General features: G+C 39.0%; 1 protein-coding gene across 5 annotated transcripts in view; it reads left to right on the top strand.

The window, feature by feature from the left end:
- The window catches only part of ACACA (acetyl-CoA carboxylase alpha), a 281,347-nt gene that overhangs the window by 131,440 nt on the left and 128,298 nt on the right, over positions 1–21,609 (top strand). For 4 of the 5 annotated variants that reach the window (XM_008695441.2, XM_008695439.2, XM_040640950.1 and 1 more), the window contains 6 exons: positions 6,922–6,945; positions 9,570–9,713; positions 10,499–10,595; positions 11,525–11,632; positions 15,760–15,816; positions 16,059–16,103. In XM_008695441.2, the coding sequence (XP_008693663.1) occupies positions 6,922–6,945; positions 9,570–9,713; positions 10,499–10,595; positions 11,525–11,632; positions 15,760–15,816; positions 16,059–16,103 (475 nt within the window). The remainder of the gene's footprint in view (positions 1–6,921; positions 6,946–9,569; positions 9,714–10,498; positions 10,596–11,524; positions 11,633–15,759; positions 15,817–16,058; positions 16,104–21,609) is intronic. The other variant, XM_008695440.2, reaches the window with a different exon arrangement.

The raw sequence follows: 21,609 nt of genomic DNA, 5'->3' as shown, positions 1-21,609 counted from the left end.
ACATTTTCTTTAACTCATCATATCCAAAATACCATTTCAATATGTAATAAAAATTAGTAATGAGATATTTTTCATTTTTCATACTCAGTCTTTGAAATTTAGAGTGTATTTTATACTTATAGCGTGTCTCAATACAGATTAGCCATATATCAAGCACTTCCTAGCCACATAGCTCAACTATAGGCCAAAAATTAATTAGGACAATCACACCGAGCCCTCTTTATTTTTTAATAGTAGTGCCCCTGGGATGGATTAAAAAAAACAAAACAACGAAACCTCTTATGTTTCTTGTTCTTAGTAGTTACAGGAATTACCCACACCTGACACTATAGGTATTCTACAGTATGTTGTGCACGCTTTAAACATTACTCTAGAACAGAGAGCAAGCATATGAATGTACATATTTTACTTATCAGTGCAAAACAGAATTTTACAATATTTTTCCCAGTTGGGGTTAACAAACCAAAAATTCTTGGGGGAGAAAACAGATACATTCTTAAACCAATTTTTTGCGTTTTCTTTCCTGGTGCTTGGTTTTCACATTCCTAGCTAGGCATTCGTTTGAAGTAGACTAAATTTGTCCAGCAAATCCTTAGAAGCGGGTATCTTTCTAAGTGTTATTAAAGCAAGACTACAGTCTCTTGTTGTGTATGGGGTCACCTGGTGGAATTCCATTCCTGCAGTTTATTTTTGACTAGTGATTTAGCCCTTGTGGGTTGGGATGAAGCATGGCTCTCTGCAAACTGACGACAGTAAGAGTATTTTTTCTGAAAAATGCCTTAGATCCTGTCTGAATTGAAGACCCATCCCATTGGGACATGTTTTGATTTTTAGAGAAGTAGGCAAAACACAAGCAAATTCCATTGCAGATGAGTGGAGCAGCCTCTAAGAAGAGAGAAGACACCCTTTTGGGGCACACTTGGGCAGTTAGTGTGTGGCCAACATGTTTGGTGCCTTTTTATTTTTGTTTAAATTCATCATGGGACTTTGCATTGCTTGACATTTTCAAATACTTTTAAAACTTATTGTGGGAAGAACACTTCAGGTGAGATCTACCCTCTAAACAAATGTTTAAGCGTACGATACGTTACTGTTGACTTTAGGTTCAATGTTGTACAATACATCTCTAGTGCTTACTCATTTTGCTTGACTGAAACTTTTGCTTGACATTTACTTACTGCATGTTTCAGTTTAATTGGACAGTGGGCTTTTTTCTAATACTCCTCTCGATATTAAAAAAAAAAAAAAAGATGACTGAACAGTTTCTTTCTAATCTCTCTGACTTTCTGCATCATCCTTCCTGCTAGGTAGGCTTCAGTCAAGGCATGGCATGTTACCTTCTTGATCTTCTACCCAAGGTTTCCAAGTTTTTTCTGGGAGCTGTAGTTGCAACTTATTTGACATCTCCAGCTCTTATTCACCAGAGGATCCAGTTATTAGAGCTCCACTCAAGGGAAGCTCCTGGTATAGATAGACCCTCTTCTTCTTAAAGTCCCTTCACTTGAACAGAAGCTGCAGAGATTTTCCTGACTTAAGCATAATAGGAAACCTATATATATGTGTGGTATGTGTGTGTGTTTGTGTTTCTTTTGAGATTTAAAGGCTCTTTCTAATTGCATGAGAATTTTTTTGATGGGAAGGGATTTTTATTTTTGTTTGTTTGTTTTTAAAGATATTAAGTAATCTCTGCACCCACTGTGAGGCTCGAACTCACGACCCCGGCCAAGATCAAGAGTTGCATGCTCCACTCACTGAGCCAGCCAGGTGCCCCTCTTGTGGTTTTTTTCAAACGTGCCTTGAACCAGTTAGCAATTGTTTTTAAAGTAGTGAGTTCTTTCAGTCATTTTCTTGGTGTAGGAATAGTTAGGACAGGTGGCCTGCACTAAAAAGAACATTTTATTATTATCCAGACTTTTAGGATTTATTTCTCTTGTTAAGATTCCATCAGCCCAGCTCTTTAGTGAATTCAACTAGTATTTTGCATGGATTGATCCTTGAGCTCAGACTAGATCATTCAGCGTTCCTTTTTCTCTTCCTTTCTCCAGTGAGGCTCAGGGCTTAGAGCCCCAGAGATTGTGTGTGTGTGTGTGTGTGTGTGTGTGTGTGTGTGTGTGTGTGTGTCTTTTTTCCCATCCCCAAACCCTAGTTGATCACTCTCTGATGCTGGTGATGGAAAATCTTGTTAAACTAAAGCATCGTTCTCAATGTCTCTTTTTGACAACTCATGGAATCATTTGACATTTAGGATTTCACTTGGCTTTGAGCACATTTAAGTAACTCAGAATAATCTGAAAACATAAGTTCTTTAGTCAGTCTATGTATTTGATCTTTTAAATATAGCTGTATTCATACAAACATATGTAAAATATTATCCCATAAACTCTGTGGCTGTACATATTATGATGATCTGGGAGTGTGAAATTTTAAACTCCAAATGATTTTCATAAGTAATACACATTAGTGAACATAGTTGTTGGGTTTTTTTAACTTTTGAACTGTGATTCAAATGAAAAGCATCAATTTTGATAGAAGTATATTTTGTTGTATGTTTCTGTACATACATAATGGGTGAGGACCTATTGGTGTTTGTTTCCACCTATTTCTTAGATGGAAATCCATGCTTCAGTTAAGTCAAGTTGCATTGCATCTTCTCTGCTGTTTGCTCCTTGTGAACTTGGCCTTCTGTGTTGGAATGTTTTAATTCAAACACTTGCTGTTTCACATGTCTCACATCCAGAAGAGGTTGGCTGTGTTCTCCCCTGACGGCACGTGTTTTGGTCATGACTGAGTTTAGGTTGCTTGGCACCTTCAGTGTTCAGCTGTCAGTGGGTGGCCTCTGGACCTTCTTCTTATGAAGAAGGTTTTGAGGAAGTTTAGAAATCAGAAGCCTTCCCTGTGACTAATGAGCATCCTGCTGCCATTCTTGAGGATTCTGATCATCTCTGACACCCAGAGATTAGAGCGTCCTTTGGATCGTACTGAGACACTCAAAAGTCATCCAACTTGTAGCATTTTTTAGCAGTGGGAGCACTTGGTTGTAGTTAGCAGGCCAGAATGAGCTATAAATAAATAAAATCCTACAGTGCTTGCTTCCTTCATTCAGGGTAGTCTGCGGATAAGATGTAAGCATCTGGCAGAGGAGAAGATTCTCAGCAGGTTTAAGTGCTTGCCAAAGTGTTTTCCTGTATCCATGGCTCAGCTTCTAGCCTCTGCTGTGTTATTTTGGCACTCTAGACTTGTAAGATTGGAGAGCTGGGTTTAAAACTCTCAATATATCATTAGGGTAGCCCAAGGTCCCTTCTTGTCAAAGAAGACTAGCTGATTCCAGGGGAAAGGAAAAGCAGAATCCAGGGCACCTGTAAATCCCTGTAGTTTTGTGCTGTGGGTTTGTAGCTAATTATACAGCAGGCAACAGTAATATGCTGTAGCTCTGTTGGCGTACTTGTTTCAAAAAGAACAAAACCTTCCAGCAGAGCAAAGAAGGGGCTTTGAAGGAGCTGCAAATGAATGAAGCAATGATCAGTTTATTGTAAACGGAAGCTCTACAGTGGAATTGGGGCATGGAGGTGGTGGGGGAGATGCCAATAGAAATACATGGTTCACATGTGTTTTACAGCTCTTGATTTGGATTCTCCTGCAGAAATACAGTCACACAAGGAGACCACCACTGGTCACAGCCAGCCAAATTGCTCTTTCTCCTATGGTAGTGCTGTTAGCGACTGCTAGTAGGTTATTCAGCCGACCTCTTCTGATTCTGCTTTGCTGCCTTATTTCAAAAGATTTGCCCTATCCTGGCTTTCAGTCACAGCTTGATGTAACCACTGCTTGTTTGCATGCACCCCATCATTTTCATATAGGGTCCTTTTCTTTTTTTTTTCCGAGTTAGAAGGCGAAAGAATCGGGGGCATTTTTATATGATAAAAGATTTATGTAGGGCCAGCTAGAATCGAGCAAAATGAAATTCAGCTGGAAGGGATGGTGAAAGGCTGAGCGAACTTGTGACTGCAAGAGAAGTCAGAGTTCCTTAAATAAAGAGGGTTCAGCTAGCAGGCAGCAACTCTGACTTTGCATTCATATTGAAGCAGGCTCTCCAGCCATTCTGTGCAGGCAGATCAATAAAATCAGAGGTGACTTAATGCCAAGAACCTCCGAATTCAAAGGATTTCTCTTGTCCTTCTTTAAATTTAGTCTATATTGATGTGGAATGCTAGTCTCAGGAACAGAGATGAGAAAATGCTAGGTCTAGAATCTGGTTTATGACACTGTATTGAGCAGTGTCCTTGGAAAACATTCCCTTTGCTTTCTCAGTTATCATACCTGGAAAATGGAGCTAATCTGCTGCAAGGAAAATGATTCCCGTATTTTTCAAAACACTGTGAATAAAGATTCATTATGATAAATGCTTCCAGTAGTTTAAACAGCAAATGTCTAATGAGTAGTGAATTTATATCCCATGTATGTATTCGAAAATGCAGTTGACTGCCTTATCAGAGACTGAGTAGTTTAACTATTTTTGCATGATGAGTCTGCAGTGAAATGTGGTAGATTTGATTTTATTAAAAGCTCTATAAATGGAATATTAGACTCCTATACAGTCTCTTTGTTGGTGGTTCATCTTTATACAGACCATGGATCTAGCTTTCTAGTGTGTCACAGTAGTGTGCAGTATCCCACACTGGACATAAACTGAGCAAAGAGCCCCTGCCTAGAGCAACGAAATATACAAACGGTCATTCTGGACATGGTTAAGTATTTACCTGGTGGTAGAGTTGATCCTTCTTTCCCTGCTCATCTCCTGTGCAGCCCCACAGATTCTTATTCTGCCCACGAGGATAAGCGGTGTCTAAACTCATGTCTCCCATGAATGATTTGGGGGCCATTCTGTTAAACACTGGAGCTGTTGGGAGTTTTTCTTCTTACCCCGTGCTGTGTAGATGGTGCAGGTTCCTATAACACAGCAGCAGGGGGCTCCCTAGGAGAGCTTTGACAACTGCTGATGAAGAAGGGCCAGCTTTTTGTTGGGGATGTTCTTTTCAATCCGGGTCCTTTTCTGCTGAAAACTTGGCCCTCGTCCTGTGAAGACTCCCGAAGGGATTATGGTGCAGCTGCAGAAACAGTGGCACCACTTGACTCCTTTAAGAAATTGGTTATCAGTGGAGAGAGATTATACTGGTTTCCAAATTCCAGAAACCTGAATGAATGGAGCCTGAGATTGCTTTGGTTGTAGGATTCTTCCCTCTGAACGGAGGTTCATGGTAGGAGGTTGTGCAGGTGGCTTCTTTCTTTAGAATCCTCGATATCTTAAAAGGAAGACTTTCCTATATTCTCAATAGCGTTTACTGTCAGTTTTCTGCTTAGGTCCGTTTCCCTCTGCCCTAGAACCTGGGCATACTTTTTGTTGAGCATGGTCACCGTGCACTGTAACTAAGGAGCTCTGATAAAATGAAACCCATTCCCCTGAATGAGAGGCTCAAAGAATCCAAACAGCAAAGGTGCAGCTTTTTGCACTCAGAGGTTGCTCTTGCTGCCTTATGAATTTGCTCTGTGATACAGGTTTGATGCAGAGAGCATTGCTACTCACAAATCACACGAGGTATACAGTTTGTGTGCAGTGATATGTCACAGTTTTTTATTTATATGGCCAGCTCAGTCTATTCTGCTCCTTTCACTGCCATGGAAAGTGCATCATTTTCCTCCCTCTCTCCTCCTTCCCACATATCATCAGCACCACCCACTATGTTCTGCCCATTAAGTCCTGTGTGTGCCAGAAAACCCCAACAATGATTAAATGCTGATAAAAGAATGTTAGAAGGTTAAGATATCAACCAATCAATGCCCTTACAGTACTCCTAAATTGTGGGTGGTAAGTATAACTTTGCCCTTTTAACATTGAAAATAAGGTTTTTTTGGTTTTTGTTTTTTTTTTTTTTTCAATTGAGGAAATGACTTAAGTCAAATTAAGGAGGGGGGAGGGAAAGCCTTGGTGGCAAAGACCAAAGAGAATGCAGGAGACTTGCTTTGCAGTTTCCATTCTTACCCTAATCTTGCTTTCATGATTTTGGCACAGCATTGGTCAGGAAGCCCTAGGGCTGGCCGAATTTAGGTATGGTTTAATTTGTGAGAGGCCTGGAGTTTTTGAGCTTTCAACAATCTTGAAAAGTTATTACCCTAAGATCATTTAATTTAAAAAGTACAAATTACTTAATTTTGACAAAGTATATCACTCTAGTCATAGAAGCATTTATCATTACATCCCTACATGATTTTCAGTTTTTTTAAGCTCCCGTAGTTCGGAGTACACTCATTTCCAGCACCACCACCACCTCTCACCACCTCCTGGTCTGTGGGAGGAGGTAAAGGGGCCTAGTAAAGGTAGTGGGTATCCAGATTCCGGGCTACTTTTCTTTGGAGGAGAGTTTGTTGAGTTCGCCTCATACGCTAGAAAAGCAGTTAAGGTGGGGGGGGAGGGGGATGTGGAATCAACTTCTCTGGACTTCCTTACTAAATTTTCAGTAAAATAGGAACAAGAAAGAAGATTCTGTAAGAATCTTGTCAAGAATGACTTTTCATGTTGAAGCTTAAGATAATATACCATATCCATATAGCTTAAATTAATTTTCATGAGGCTGTGTTTTATCTCTACTCTGCATGATTTTTTTTGTCATAGAGCTATTTTTAAAAATCCATGGTAAATATATTTCGACCCTTTCCATCAACAGTTGCTGAGGTGAGGTAGGTCAGGAGGCATGCCTCTTTGGAGGCACCCTGGGGGTAAAGGGTAATGAGCACTTAATTATGTCTGCTGAATGCCAGAGCTGCCAGACTGGAGCTCCTCATGACCGGTCTGTAGCCGCTCTGACAATTCTTTTATTATGGCTTTCGCTAACCTACCAGTAACTAACTGTGGTTGTTTAATTACAGAGGGAACATCCCCACGCTAAACAGGTATCGTATGTTTAGTTTCTTTTCCAATTAAAAACACCTCTGTCGTAACTTAGAATAGTGAAATCAGGGAAAAAAATACCACTACACTGGACAAGTAATATGCTGTCTTCTGCTAGGGAGTCCTGAGCTCCCCTTTGGACATACTAAATTATTCTTTCTTTGGAAAACATGTCTTCAGCTTTTCTTCAGCTGTTCAAAAAGCAACACTTGAAAAGCCTCAGTATGGAGAAGCCCCCGCCATCTAGCTGTATACGATAGGGGAGTTGTCTGCCTGATGTTCAGCTTTGCTGTAAACGTCTACATTCTCTGTCTCGTTTGGGGCTTTCGAGGGAGAAGCCTTTAAGGCAAATTGTTCACAATTTTTTTCAATTTTTAGTTTCTCAAGTTTGCTTCTCCTTTCAGAAGAATGCAAATGCAGGAATAGCTGATCTCATGTTTTATCAGTTTGTTAGCTTTATTAGCTTGTTAGCTACTTCTCTAAAGTGTTAACAATGATGTGAAAGTCAAATTTTGTTTCAGACTCATGAGATTAACATTTGAAAAGTGTATTTAAGTTTTGATGTGTGAAGCCCTGTGAAGAAGTTTCCAGGCCAATATAACACATGTGATATTTTGGTATTTTGAGTTCCTCCTGCTTCTGAGCCAAGCAAGGCAACACAATGCAAGTTTGAGAGGATAGCCATTCTGATTGGAACTGAATATACAAAATGCCAAAGCAGTAATAAGTGGGTGGTGAGCTCTTTGTAGATGATCAATTACACATTGAAATATTTATAGGCTTATGTTTATTTTGTTCCTCTCCCTTTCAATATTAAGTAATCAAAACTGATTATAGCTTTTAGAGTCCAATTTGGATGGGGAGAGAAAAGGGAAGTGCTTTGATTTGGTCTTTGTGTCTGCCCTTGGAGAGTGGGCTTGGTTCATGCCTGCCTTCAAGGACTATGCCCTGGCCCCTGAGCAAAGTAGAGGGGGAAACTGAATAGTGGCTGTTTCCCCTGGGGTTCAGTTGAGTGAAAAAGATGCTTAACCCCATGTTTGCCACAAATACAGTCTGTTAGCTTATTCAGAGGGAGTTCCCTTTGAGTGCTATCTGGAGCCCTTTTACCTTTCCTGTCTAATGCCAGGCAGGTAGAAAAGATATAATGCCTCACAAACTTGCTCCTTTAGTAAATGTATTTGGTGATCCTAGAAAAGAGGATGGTAGCATTTCTGAGTTCATACAACTCCGAATCCCAGTTTCTAGTGAGCACCATGTGTAAGACTTGCTTGATGTGTGTTTCATTTGTTTGTTTCATTCATGGTATCAATGGTTTCCTCTCCCACTCTGCCTTTCTATTCTGTAGTACTGTCAAAAGATGAAGTGCCTTTTTCACAGTCGTCATTTGCCAAAGGAATAAAAACTTGGAGTGTCAGTCTCTATAGTCTGTGTGAGCAGCACTCCCATCCCCGGGAAAATTCCATTGCCTTTTATAATTACACTTTGAATAGAGTACAGTCTGTACCCAGATCTCCAGTCTGCATTGCTGCCTATCCCCCACGGCAGGTGGTACACTGCAAGGAGATTTTTGAGCAGCCCCCCAAAGTTCAGGGGCCATTGCCTTGCTCTGAACTTGCTTCAGATCAGTATGCCGGTAGCATGTCAGGCAAGTCATGAAGGCATCCTTTACTTGGTCCTTCCTAACAGGTTGTCCTGACTGGGCATTTGGAAATACTTCCCAGTATGACTTACCAGTGCATACTGGTGAGGTGCATCAAGGAATATACAGACTCCTTATGCTTTTAGACCAAACAACTCCGTTCTCTTTGAACATCTCCATTTAGCACCTGTTTGTCATGCTTACACGTACTTTGAGACCCACGCTCTGCCCTTTTGCATCTTGCTGGGACTTACTAAGGGCTTTCAGTTGAAGATATGCTTCCTTTGATATAGACGTATGTAAATATAAAAAAGGAAATTTTGCAACTTTGAGTTGAAAAATGTCTGTTTTCCAAAAAAGGGAGGAGCTATATTCGTTATAACTGCTATCCCCATCAGCCCAGTAAAGGAAGAAGTAAATACCGTAGTAAAGTTCCTTTTATAGATTGTGACTTGTTTCTGTATGATAAATAATGTTTTCTACAATGACTTACTAAACCATTCCAAATGAGTTAGTTGTTGTACATGCATGTATCTATCTGTGAATACTTAAGGCATTTTTCTCTAGGAATTCTAATAGATTAAGTGTTGCCTAGTTACAACCCACTTGGCTTGCTTCCGTTTATAAGAGGGAATGTTTTAGGGAAGGGGAAGATGCAGGATGGTTTTTAACCCCTATGTGCTATTCATTCATTAGACATTTCATGGTTTCATTGTATTAAAACTGCTGCGTAGTTCTTGACTATCCTTAGATTTTTAATTGGAGAAATTTTGGGGTGCTAAAAATAATTGGTGGGGGGTAAATTCAAATGAAAGGGTTCATATTAAATCCATCAAGACAGTCTTATCCACAGTGGGTAAAAAACCAAATCTGCTCTGCAACCTGACCCTACTTTAGAGTTTTCTCCTGTTTCTTTTCTCTGTCGTTACTCTCCCAATCCTATTCCTACTTTCCTTGTCTAATGCATTTGATTGAATTACCATTTAGAATGTCCTTCTCCTCCAACCTCAACCACTATGGCATGACTCACGTAGCTAGTGTCAGCGATGTGCTGTTGGACAACTCATTCACTCCACCATGTCAGCGGATGGGCGGAATGGTCTCTTTTCGGACTTTTGAAGATTTTGTCAGGTAAGACACTGTGGAACTGTGTCTGCGCAAGGGGAGCTGTGGGCATCTCTGTTTTGGGGTCTCCGATTTCTGCCAAATGAATAAAGGCCCTGAGAAAAGCCATGAGCCAGCTAAGGAGATACAGCCCTTGCCGTATGTGTCCTTGGAGAGGTATATGTTCTTCCATTTCTACCTCTTATTCAGACTCTACAAGCCTCTACTTGTTATATGAGCCTGGTCAGAAAAAAAGAAACAAACAAAAACCATCTTTTCCTTAGGAGCTAACAGAAGAAGCTGTCTGCTCTGTGATGAGTGAAATGTCAGGAGAAATTAAACACAACACCAGAGTGAGCCCCACCAGAGACGATACATCTTTTGATTAAATGCGTTCAGCATCTATCTCTTGATGTATACTGATGCATTACCCTAGGGGGAGGGGTAATTACATTGGTCTGTCACTGCTCTAGTCCCAGGCTCTCTCTGTTACTTTAAGACCGATGATGACAGCGGTGCTCATAGCTTACATATGAAAAAAAAAAAAAAGCTGTAGATCATTCTTTTTTTTAAAAGAAAAAATATATATGGTTTATTAAAGTTTAAACAATCCATCCTCCTAATTTCTGCCACTTGGTGAAATTTTGCATGTCACCTCTAGCCACTGGTGATTCTATTCAGTTGACTGTTGAGCACGGCGTAGGATAGATTCTTCTTGTGGACTGGGCTGGCAATGGCAGTGTTAGTTTCCTGCCACTTAGGTTTTCTGCCACTTGGGTTTTCATGGTGGGTGTTCCCCTGGTATTTTTCAGGATCTTTGATGAAGTGATGGGCTGCTTCTGCGATTCCCCACCCCAAAGCCCCACGTTCCCTGAGGCAGGTCACACGTCTCTATACGATGAAGACAAGGTATAGTGTGCCCTTTGGGAAGCTGCTTTGTTACTTTAGACACAGGATTTGTAGTATATGCTTTCTTTCTGACTTTGGAACATTATAGGGAAGAATTCATCTTTTTACCCTACTTTATATTATTTAATTGTATATGCCTCATCAAAGTATTTTTGGGAGCAGATGAAATATAAATTCTAACCTAAAAAAACAAAACAAAACGGTATTAATCTTGGAATCCATAGTGAGAATAGCAAATGGGCTCAGCTAGACCCATTGCAGCTGCCTCTGAGTCTCTGAATGTTGTTTTAAAGACCTGAGCTGTGGTTGCTGTAATTCTTAGCAGTGACTTATATGTTTGCAGAATGCTGCTATCGTAGTATTCAGGAAATTGTGGACATTAGATGGCAGGGAAAAAGAGGCATTTTGTTTAAAACTTTGTCCTTTTATTAAATCCCTTCTTTTCATTTCTCAGTAAAGAGATGATTCTGTTTTTTCCCTTTGAGGTTATTTTCCCATGGTTTGATGCTTCCTTTGTTTGATAAATTGTTAGGAAATATATGATGTGGGAATATGTTCAGATGGCTTCTTTCACTCATTTTGCTTCACATTCTGTGAAGAAATGTGGCAAATGGTTTCATTCCCATTTTATTGGTGAAAAAGTTGAGGATACAGTTGTCTTCAAGTTCATGTCAAGTCAAGATTTGAGGCCGCCTCTAGCTAATGCCTTTACTGCCTTATCTTTGAAAAGTTAGGTGTTTCACTTAATTTACTCCCTGTTGTGGATGCTGGGCACTGGTTTCAATTTGGTTATTCGTACTAGTGGGCAAACCAGAATGTCCTGTGTGGTGTATCTTTTTTTCAGGTATTCTACCAAGTACTGTAACTTCTCTCTGCCTCTGTATTAGCTGGCCTCCTAAATTTCTTTGTCTTGTGTTCTTGAGTTACAGGTCCCCAGGGATGAACCAATTCACATTCTGAATGTGGCTATCAAGACTGACTGTGATATTGAGGATGACGGACTGGCAGCTATGTTCAGAGAGTTTACCCAACAAAACGTAAGTCCTCAGTTGGGTGGAAGCTGATGGTGGCCACTTTCTTGCTGGTGTATCCTACCCACCCTTTTATCAGTCGCCACGTATAAGGCCTATCACTGATAATGGATATGTCTTTTACATAGTTCTGCCTATAGGAATAAAATTCCAAAGTGATTTAACAGTACATAATGAATGTCTTATGTCAAGAAATAATAGACCTCAAGTGTTCAAAATATTTTAAGGAAAGTAAGTTGTGTTCCTAAATCTTTCTCAGGGCTCTGTCTTGAACTTCCATTCACCTACTGAATATTTTACCTTTGGTGACTTTACTCCACATGTCTAGGCCCAAACTCCCCCGAGTTTCCTTCTGTGTCCTTCCTCCCCTCCCTTGAAAATAACAGTTACACTTCCATCCTCCTTTCAATTTTGTGTCCCTTGGGTATCTTGTGTTGACATCAAACGTCATAGTTTAAACCTAAATTTCCTTTTTCCTTCACCTCTATATGACTCCCCAACCCTCCCCCCCCCCAAAAAAAACAAAACAAACCCAAATAACAAAACCCTTTACTCCTGGTCATTCAGAAATCATTGACTTCTTCCTTTCGTTGCTATTCCATTAATCTACCCCTCTACCCACAATCTATACTTGTTTATTTCTATCTGGTCAGTCACCAAGGTCTGTGAGGTTTTTCTTGCAGTGTCTATTACCGTTTCTTTCTTCTCAGTTTCTAAATTCTGGACTGCCATCATTCTAGTGTAAACTCTTGCCTCACATCCAAGGCACAGCAACAGGTTTACTTATGATCCACCTGTATTCCCCTTGTTCTCCCTCCAGTTTCCATCCTGCTCACCTCCATAAAATTAAATGTCCAAAATGCCCCCATATTAAGTTATTCTCCCACTCGGCAATGGTTTTCTCACCCTCACGATACACTATGTGACAAGCCTTAAAATCTAGTTTTTGTTATATCATCTATTATCTACCAGCAGGTGATCAAGGGGTCTTAATCTACTTGAGCTTGAACTTTTCCCCGTGTGTACAATAGAATAATTCCTGACTAATCCAGCCCCATGGGATTGTGATAAGAGGCAAATGAAAAAAATTTACATAGAAGTTCTTTATAAATAAAAAGTATTATTACTAAGAAATAAATTATTACTACTACTGACCAATTAGAAATGCAAGGAAGAAAATTACATTTTAGTGAGGGCTATTCAAGTCCTCATGAAAGATGAAATTTGAGACAGCTCTTAAAACAAGCAGTAGGTAAGAAGGAAGGAGGGAAAACTTGTGATGCTAGTTCTAGGGGGCACAGATCTAGGTGCTTCAGTAAATAATACATTCTTGGCCCTGGAGTTGCTTATAGTCTAGTTGGAGGGAATGGTTAGGCATGCTCAAATAATAATCTGTAGTTTTATTTCATTGTGACATGATGCATGTCAAAGCACCTCTCTCCATCTGCCCTTAATGACAAGACCCACGTGTTTTCTTTGAATGGAAAACACCTAGTTCGTAGCGCTTATTATAAAGAAGTCAGTAGATGTTTTTTAAAATTTAATTTTGCAGTATAAACAAATAGTGCCATAGGCATTCACATCATGCTAATGGTAGCTACTCCGGACGATAATGGTCACTTTGTGCTTCACATAAGTCTTAGCATTTAATCCATTCTTCTCTCACAGTACATAAACTGACTGTGAGATTGTAGTGGCCAACATGAAGAAGGGGTGCTTCCAGAGAAGTGAAGGCACGGGACATGCCTGGGAATTTTTCTTTAGAAATTTACCTTCCTTCTTACCCTGGACTAGTGACCACCTAAAATTAACCTGAGACCAGTGACCAAGGTAACCTCAGCTGGAAGAGACCTACTGTGTGTGGCTGTTGGTTGTGCTGCTTGATGAAGTCATCTACGACTGTTTCTTCCCAGGTTTTGAGGCACTGACTGCCTATATGAGGTTGTTCTGACCTCAACTTTAGGTTTTTTATTATCCTCAGATCCACGTCTTCTATATCATCACACGTTGATTTAAAGAAGCAGTTTCCTTATTTTCACTACATATATTTGTAACATTAACTGGCAATAGGAAATTGCCTTTTCCCTTTACCGAACTTGTAAAGTGAGGCACAGAGAAATCCAGCATCTTTGCATATGGCTTTTTGGAAGGCTAAGGGTACTCTGTGCTGACATTCTAAGCCCAGAAAAGCTATTCACTGCATCAGGTACTGTGCTTATCTCGGAATATTTGGCATTTTCACCTCCTTGGTTTTTTTTTGCGGGGGGGGGGGGACATGAAAAGGAAGGAAAAGCAATTAAAAAAAAACCTGAAGTCATAACTAGTTTTGTTTTTCAGTTCTTGATCATGCTTCTAGCAGTTCAGAAAAAGTTTTTTTTTTTTTAAGCACACATTAAACTATCAAATAGGTTGATCCAAATTGTCCAAATAATCTTCCAGTCCCAGCATGTCTTTTTTTCTCTCATAGAAATTAGGATCATATATTTGTAAATGACTTGTGGAGGAGATTGAAGCAGTCAGTGTAAATGGAGTTTCTCCAGGTGCTGACGCCTAATCGCTGGGTAATAGCTGTGGACTTGCTGTGAGACCCGCATTATTACAATGTAATCAGAATCCTGTTGCTCTGCTGTTATTGTCAGCCACTTGTGGAATCTTAAAAGCAATAACAATTTTGATTTTAAATCATGGCATTATTAAAGTTATTTTCTTCCCTTGCCAGAACACAGCTATTGATGCTTGTCTTTGAAGGACTTGGCTGTAGTGGAATTCTTTGTTGGTGTTGGGGAAAAAAAAAAATAACGTTTCTGTTTCTGGGCATGCTGAAAGACAGATAACCACCACAACCCCCACTCAGCTCTGTTCTTTTAAAATAGTTTTTTCTTATTGTAGTATCGATACTTGGTTATTTACACTAATGGTTATGATGCCAGTACAGATCATTTTTAAATGTTAGTAAGCCAAAATTTATTCATATTTGGCCTGGGGATTTATTATTAGAAAATTAATTTTTCCAGTTATCTTTTGTTTATGCTGTTAATTTTATTACTAAGCAGTGCCATAGTAGAAATGGAGAAGTAGGAGGAAAATGGCTCCAGAGTGTGCTTATTTATAAGGGTAAGCTAATTGGGATGTAAAAAATGCATAGTATCATGAAAGTTAAGAACTGATTTATAAACATAGCTCTTGTTTTGAGTTATGTCAAGGAATGTGATCAAACTACAGTCTGAATGTAGGTTGTGAAAGTCCATGTATTTTTTTCTGTTTGTGTTATTTGTATATTCTCTCAGGCCATTCAGATGATGGAATTGCCTTTCTGTTTGTTGCCATGTAGCCACTCTTTGTTAGGGACCTTTAAAAGCACGTCTCTTACTTAATTTATTAACCTGCTTCTTTGTCTCTACTTTGGAGATAAGTGAGCAGTACAGTATAGAGGAAGGCTTAGATGCAAAGGCCCAAGACTTATATAAGGGTCTGTCTTCAAACCGCTGGTCTCTGTTGATTCCTGATATACTGCTTGCCTGTGCCAAGTGGAGATGTAAATAACCACTAAGTTTAAAAACCTGTTAAACATTGCTTTTACCAATCTTTAAAAAATACCTTCATGTAAAGTAGGGGGGAAATGTTTGAGAAGAATTGAAAAGTTCAGGACTTGTTATGTTGAATTCTAGGAATGCAGTATCTGATGATAGATAATATCTGTAAATAACAGTGTAGCACCTGAATTTTCTGTTTTATGGAAATTTCTTCTTTTCCCTCTACCTGATTACATTTAGCTTCTATCTCAGTATTAATCTACACAGTTGAATACAGCCCCACCAGGTGTGATTTTATAAGCAGAAATTGTGTTAAGGTCCACCTTGAGATAGATCAGTCCTTATAGAATTTAGGTGACTTCATATAACCCCTCCCTACAAAGTTCTCCTTCAGTTTTGTCCAGATCAATATATGAAACCTATTCCATTGGAGCCAGGTTGAGATATGTTTATTTGCAAGTTGAAGGTACTGAGACAAGATGTAGAGATCCAAAAAGGGTGCTTACCCAATCAGGTAAGGTCTTTATGAAGACCACGTAGGGTAAAATTGAAGATGAATGGAGATCTCATCTGTCTTCTGTTTTACATGTTTGTTCGTAGAAAGCTACCCTGGTTGAGCATGGGATACGGCGCCTTACTTTCCTGGTTGCACAAAAGGTACTGGTGTGTGAATGATGCCTCTTCAATGTGTCTTACGCTGCTGCTAGAACTTTTAAAAATAAAATATGGAATTATAATCATATGCTTACTTGTAGAATCTATGCAAATAAATAACTTTCTATAAATTTAATCAAGAAAAAGCATTAATTTAGCTCATTGCCTTTTACTTGGTTTGTTTTTAATTTTATTACTGATTGCCAGCTTCTGTTTTTCTTTCTTTTCTGCTGTTCATTTGAAAGGATTTCAGGAAACAGGTCAACTGTGAGGTGGATCAGAGATTTCATGTAAGTAAAAGGAACCACAATGAAAGATTACTTATTGTTTTATCTGTTTGCCACTGATTATTTAAATATATAGAATATGTTTGGGTTATTTAGAAAGGGCTGAACTGATATTTGGTTCTTCTTTTTGAAAGTGTTAAAATGCATCTTCCGCTTCTATAAGAGTGTGCAAGCTGGTGGTGTTTTTTTTTTTTTTAACCCTATAACGAATTATCAGTATCACTCTAAGAAATAGTTAAGAATGAATAGACGCGTTTATCCAGATGACTGAGGAAGAAGCAGGAACTAACTAGTAATTTCTTGTGTGTACATGGTGAATATAGGGACTCAGTAATCAAGAACTGCAGGTTGAGGGTTCCTGGGTGGCACAGTCGGTTAAGCGTCCGACTGTTGGTTTTGGCTCAGGTGTTGATCTCAGGATCGTGAGATTGAGCCCCCTGTCAGACTCTGAGCTCAGCACAGAGTCTGCCTGGGTTTCTGTCTTCCCCTGCTCCTCCCCTCCACGCTCGCATGCTCTCCCTCACTCTCTCCCTCTCTCCCTAAAATAAATAAATAAATCTTAAAAAAAAAAAAAACAAAAAACTGCCAGTTGTACTTTGGGGTCTTGGCTTCCAACCAAAGTTGGATTCAAGTTCTATTATTGAGAATTCTCAGTTCTGAAAAACAGTCATATTATTTAAAATGCTTTAACAGAACCCAAGTTGGTGTTGTCTTGTATTAATTCTAGGAACAGGAAATAAATAAAATTAAGCATTAAATTGCTTGTTCTCCCGTTTAACTGAATTAACTGTTAATGTTTATGAAATTAACAATTTTGTTGAAAAGAGAACTAAGTTAATAGCCTGGCATCTAAACTATGGTGTATCCATGATCATACCTAGTATGATGATACCCATAAGGTCAAAAATCCATTTGCAATCATGATATCATTTTCTAAAATGACTGATTATAGTCAACATATTTGTTTAAAAATTGACCTTAATGTAACTGAGTATGATTCCAGAAGATAATAGGTTGGAAGTCTTAATTTTCCTGATAAGAATTTTGTTTTGCTTTGCTTTAACAATTAAGATAATTAAGTTAGTTTTCAAGCACTGCTCATTTGCAATAATGAAGATAGCGTTTGGGATTCTGGAAAGGACTTTCTAAATTCAAGGACCTATGTGTGATTGCTTTTATCGCTCTTTGTTTATTAGGTCTGTAGTACTTGACATTTTGTTTTCCTTCTCACAGTTCACCTTTTTGGTCTAATCTGTAGAGAAACAAGACAGACTATCCTGCAAGCTAAAGAGCTAAGATTTTCTGAAATGCTTTAGGAAATGTTGTGGACTGCACAACTCCCCTGTGTTATTGATGGCAGGAAATCAAGCGGAGTGCAGATATATATCAATCAATAACTTTAGATAGGAAACTGGAGGCAGTGGAGAAGTATGAGGAGCTTAAGGAGAACCCTGGGGCTTTAGGAAGAAAAATCAGGAGCTTAGAGTATAAAATTGATACTTGGGATAGAATATGGGAGCCCGTGAATAGATAGTTTGGCTGGTAAATGCTGATCAGAACTAAGGTAGACGTGCCAGAGCTGAGACCTGGGTTTGGGAAGAGTATTGGGCTAGGTTCTTTTTTTTTTTTTTTTTTTTTAAGATTTTATTTCTTTATTTGACAGAGAGAATGAGCACAAGCAGGGGGAGCTACAAGCAGAGGGAGAGGGAGAAGCAGCCTCCCTGCTGAGCAAGGAGCCCAATGTGGGGCTCCATCCCAGGACCCTGGGACCATGACCTGAGCCAAAGGCAGATGCTTAACTGACTGAGCCACCCAGGTGCCCCTGGGCTAGGTTCTTAAGTCTTAATGGATATTTCATTTCTCACTGACTTTGGAGTAATATAATATTCTGGGAAATAATAGCGAACTTGTAAAATTATTTTGCTTTTCCCTAATAGTTCAGGTGGAGTCTTCATGTCTATAGCACAGTAACTGGTTTCCTATAATAAGCACTCCATGATAAATTAAAACCCTCCACTAAAACTTCTAAAAAGTCAAAGGGATTAGTTCAACCAGGCATTATTTTTCTTTTGTACTTTCTTACCTCTGAAGCTATTGCATGTCCTAGAGTGTATCTACACCTTTAAAACATTTTTTTTTCCTCTCTGCTATCCAATAGGTTAAATAGGGACATGTATAGGCAAAATCTGCTAGGAAATGAGCCCAGCAGCTGCTCTTCCCCAGGAATCATTGTCCAGGTCCTATTTATAGTGACATCAAGTGGGAAATCCATTAAATTATCAAGTGTTTTGTCACCAGTGGAGGAAAGGTTGCTTTAGGACATAGAGAACGTTAAGGTTTAGGTGTGGATTGGATTTTCTCCGAAGAATTGAATGGCAGAGGAGTTGGGGTGTTTTTATGTTAGGCTCCTTAGAAATGGTTAGTGGTTATGCAGGGGGCTAGGGCAACTATTACTGAGCTCCATCCAGGATCTACAATAGCCAGGAAGCCTTGGCAGGAGTTGTACAAATCCAGGGCTCACTCTCACGGTATGGCTGTGAGTTCCTCTGCTGGTGGTAGCTTGCCATTCATGAAGGATGCTTAGCCTCTGTCATGTCATCTGATGTGTGCTTGCCCCATAGTTAGTGTAGTGTGAAAAAGAGGAAGCTTTCTGGGAGTGTTAGAGATGAATCCCTTGATCTCTCTGGCTTCTTGGTAATCCACTGTGATGTATGCAGCCTCCCCTGTTCTACACTGTGAAATCCCTATATTATTGAAGAGAAGAGAGAACGTGCACATGACAGGGCAAGGAGAGGAGGAAGGTTACCAAGTACAACACTGGCTGGTGTGGAATGAGGCCATTATGCTGTTGCATGGTCTTCTGGCTGCTTCAGAACCAGAACCATCCCATGAGCCAGACGGAGGAAAGATTCCTAGAGAGTGTGTATATTGTTAGGTGCTTATTCAGATGCCAGTGAAGGCTGTAAGCATTTGCAAAACTTCCTTGTCTAATCACCACAGTCCCCAGAGAGCTGAGCACTGGAATGTCTGCAGCTGCTGAGTCTTTTAGAGACTCGAAGAACACGGAGCCTGTTCTTCTGAGCTGGCCCTATCCACAAACAGTAAGGAGGCTTGGTCTCCAGGCCTCTAATTAAATCAAGTGCCCAAAACAGGGCCCAAATAACTGCTTAACATTGATATTTAAACAAAGTTTGAGGCAAACCCATCCTAGTAAATATCTCCTTCATATTAAAAAAAAAAAATTGAAGCTTTGAAAGCAAAAGAACAGGGTCTTTGAGTTTCTGCAGCTGAATAAGCTCTCCAGTTTTATGTAGTATTTAAGTCTCTTAGTTTCAGTCACATTTCAGATCTAGAATTCCAGAAAGTGCAGCAGAAGGTGCTGTTTGATTGGGATGTAAGTATGCTTTTTGAAGCTTTCCATATTTTTTTCCATTGCAGTTTTGTTAAGGATACTAAAATGCAAATTTTCAGGATTTCTTCTGATCCTTTGCAACCTAAACAAAAGCATTAGGTCCAAACACGTTGATAAGATTCTAAAATCAGTTTTGCATCTCACTTTTGCTTCTTGTTTGTAAGATTTTATGACATTTAAAAAATTCTGCTATAAGTCACCTAGGAGATAGTTGTAGTTCTGTGGGTTTTATAGGAGTGATTCCTTCTTTAAAATGGCTTGGATTATTTGGGCCTGAAGGAAGAACCCACTATCAAAAATAGTTATCATGGTGAGTAGTTAATTTCTTTAAAAAAAATTGGTATGTCAATTATATCTCAATAAAGCTGGAAAAAATTGGTAGTTTTGTTTGCTGGTGGATCAACTATTAGTTTTTCAGAAGGTTTGGTTTGGGTTTTTGTTTTAATTACAGTCTATATAATTAGTTCTCAGCATGTTGAGGTAAAAGAGAATTGCACCAGCAAGTTTCCAATTTCTTCATCTCATTAGGTTTTTAACACGATTATTAGTATCATAATCAGCTATGATGTTTTCTGTTGCAGGTTTTCACATTCTCTGATTTGCAGGGTGTCTTGATTGGCTAATTTAGGCAAATTATTTTGATTGTCTTGATGATGGTTGGCTGATTAGAACACAGCAGGGGTATAATTTCTTCCTGAGAAATGTTGCATTCTTTTGGTTTTTGGTACCAGAACACTAAGAGGGTTTTTCTTTGTGTACATTCAATTATGATATTTGCCCATAACACTAGTAGAATGCCTGGAAAGCAATTACATTAGTGATGGAATAAGCATGAATGCTGTTAGTGGAAAAATTGGAAGTCTCAGGATGAGGTAGGGCGAAGGAATTTACTACAACTATAGGTCCAGACTTCTGCATTTCTTCTTCTCTGTGTTTCAGTGATTTTTTTGAGCACCAAAAGAGGTGACTTCCTATAAAAGTCTTCAGAACATGTATAGCTTTCCAAGGATCGCTCAATAATCCGAGTTTCTCATCACACAGAACTTCTGGCCATCTCCTGTTTCGAATGTTTCACACTTAAATTGAGGACCTCACTATGGAACTAAAAATTTGTCCAGAAGTTAAAAAAAAAAAAGTTTGCCTGTAGCATCTCATAACACTTTTTCTTAAACTTAATGAAAGTGGTTTTTCGATTTTGGTAGTCTTTGGCCATTTCTGTCAAGAACTAGTCAACCTCTTTCATTGTTTGTTGTAAAGAAAGGTATTTCCATTCAGATTGCTTGCTTCCCATGCCTTTCAGTTACTATAAATTTTCTTAATTGGCTGAATAGTAAAGACAGTGTTTTTTGGTTACTATTGTGATGTTTTTGAAGAAAAATGATTTTGATCCTGCATATATACACACTTGAATAAATGGTACACTAAATAAATATTTTAATTAATTAATAGTTCTGGCAGAATAGGGTGTATGCTTTGAAGACTTTATTATCACTTCCCTTCTCTTTCAGAAAATTTCATGGAAGGATTTTATTACCTTTCCTTTTTCTGACCTGTGTTGCTTTTTAAGCTAATGCTCTGAAAGCCATACCTCTCAAGAGTAAAACCAGAACTAGGCTGTATAAAGCCATGAGCATGAAATCTACTGACAACTCAGCTGAACGTCTTCCTGCTTAACCTTGAAGTCATCCCCATGTTCTTCACTATCATTCAGGGGAATTATTTAGAACAAAACATCATCAGTAAAAGATCAGTGCTGTGTAAAACCCACTTTCAAAGGGCTTTTAAAGACCCAAGCCTGGACGGGGGATTTCCTGGGCTTGCTAAACAAGCTCCTAGAAGCCTGTTAAATGCAGTTTTATAGTCAAAATGCCAAGGAAATGTAACGTGATTTATTAACTCCGTAAGCTTTAGTTAAGGTATGTGGTGTAAATACCTGTGGAAAGTATTCAAGAAGCTCTCAGTAAATTCAAGAACCACAAGTTTTCAGCAGTTTTGCTTTGTTTTTTTTCCTTTAAAGCCTTAATTTCTCTTTTTTTAAATCTCCTCAAGGAGAAGTCATCTAAATAAGGAATTTGAATTATGACAAGAGTAGAAAGA

Source organism: Ursus maritimus, unplaced genomic scaffold, assembly GCF_017311325.1.
Source record: "Ursus maritimus isolate PB19 unplaced genomic scaffold, ASM1731132v1 scaffold_24, whole genome shotgun sequence".
NCBI lineage: Eukaryota > Metazoa > Chordata > Mammalia > Carnivora > Ursidae > Ursus > Ursus maritimus.
The sequence above is the reverse complement of the archived record's forward strand: the minus strand, read 5'-3'. Positions and strand labels throughout refer to the sequence as shown.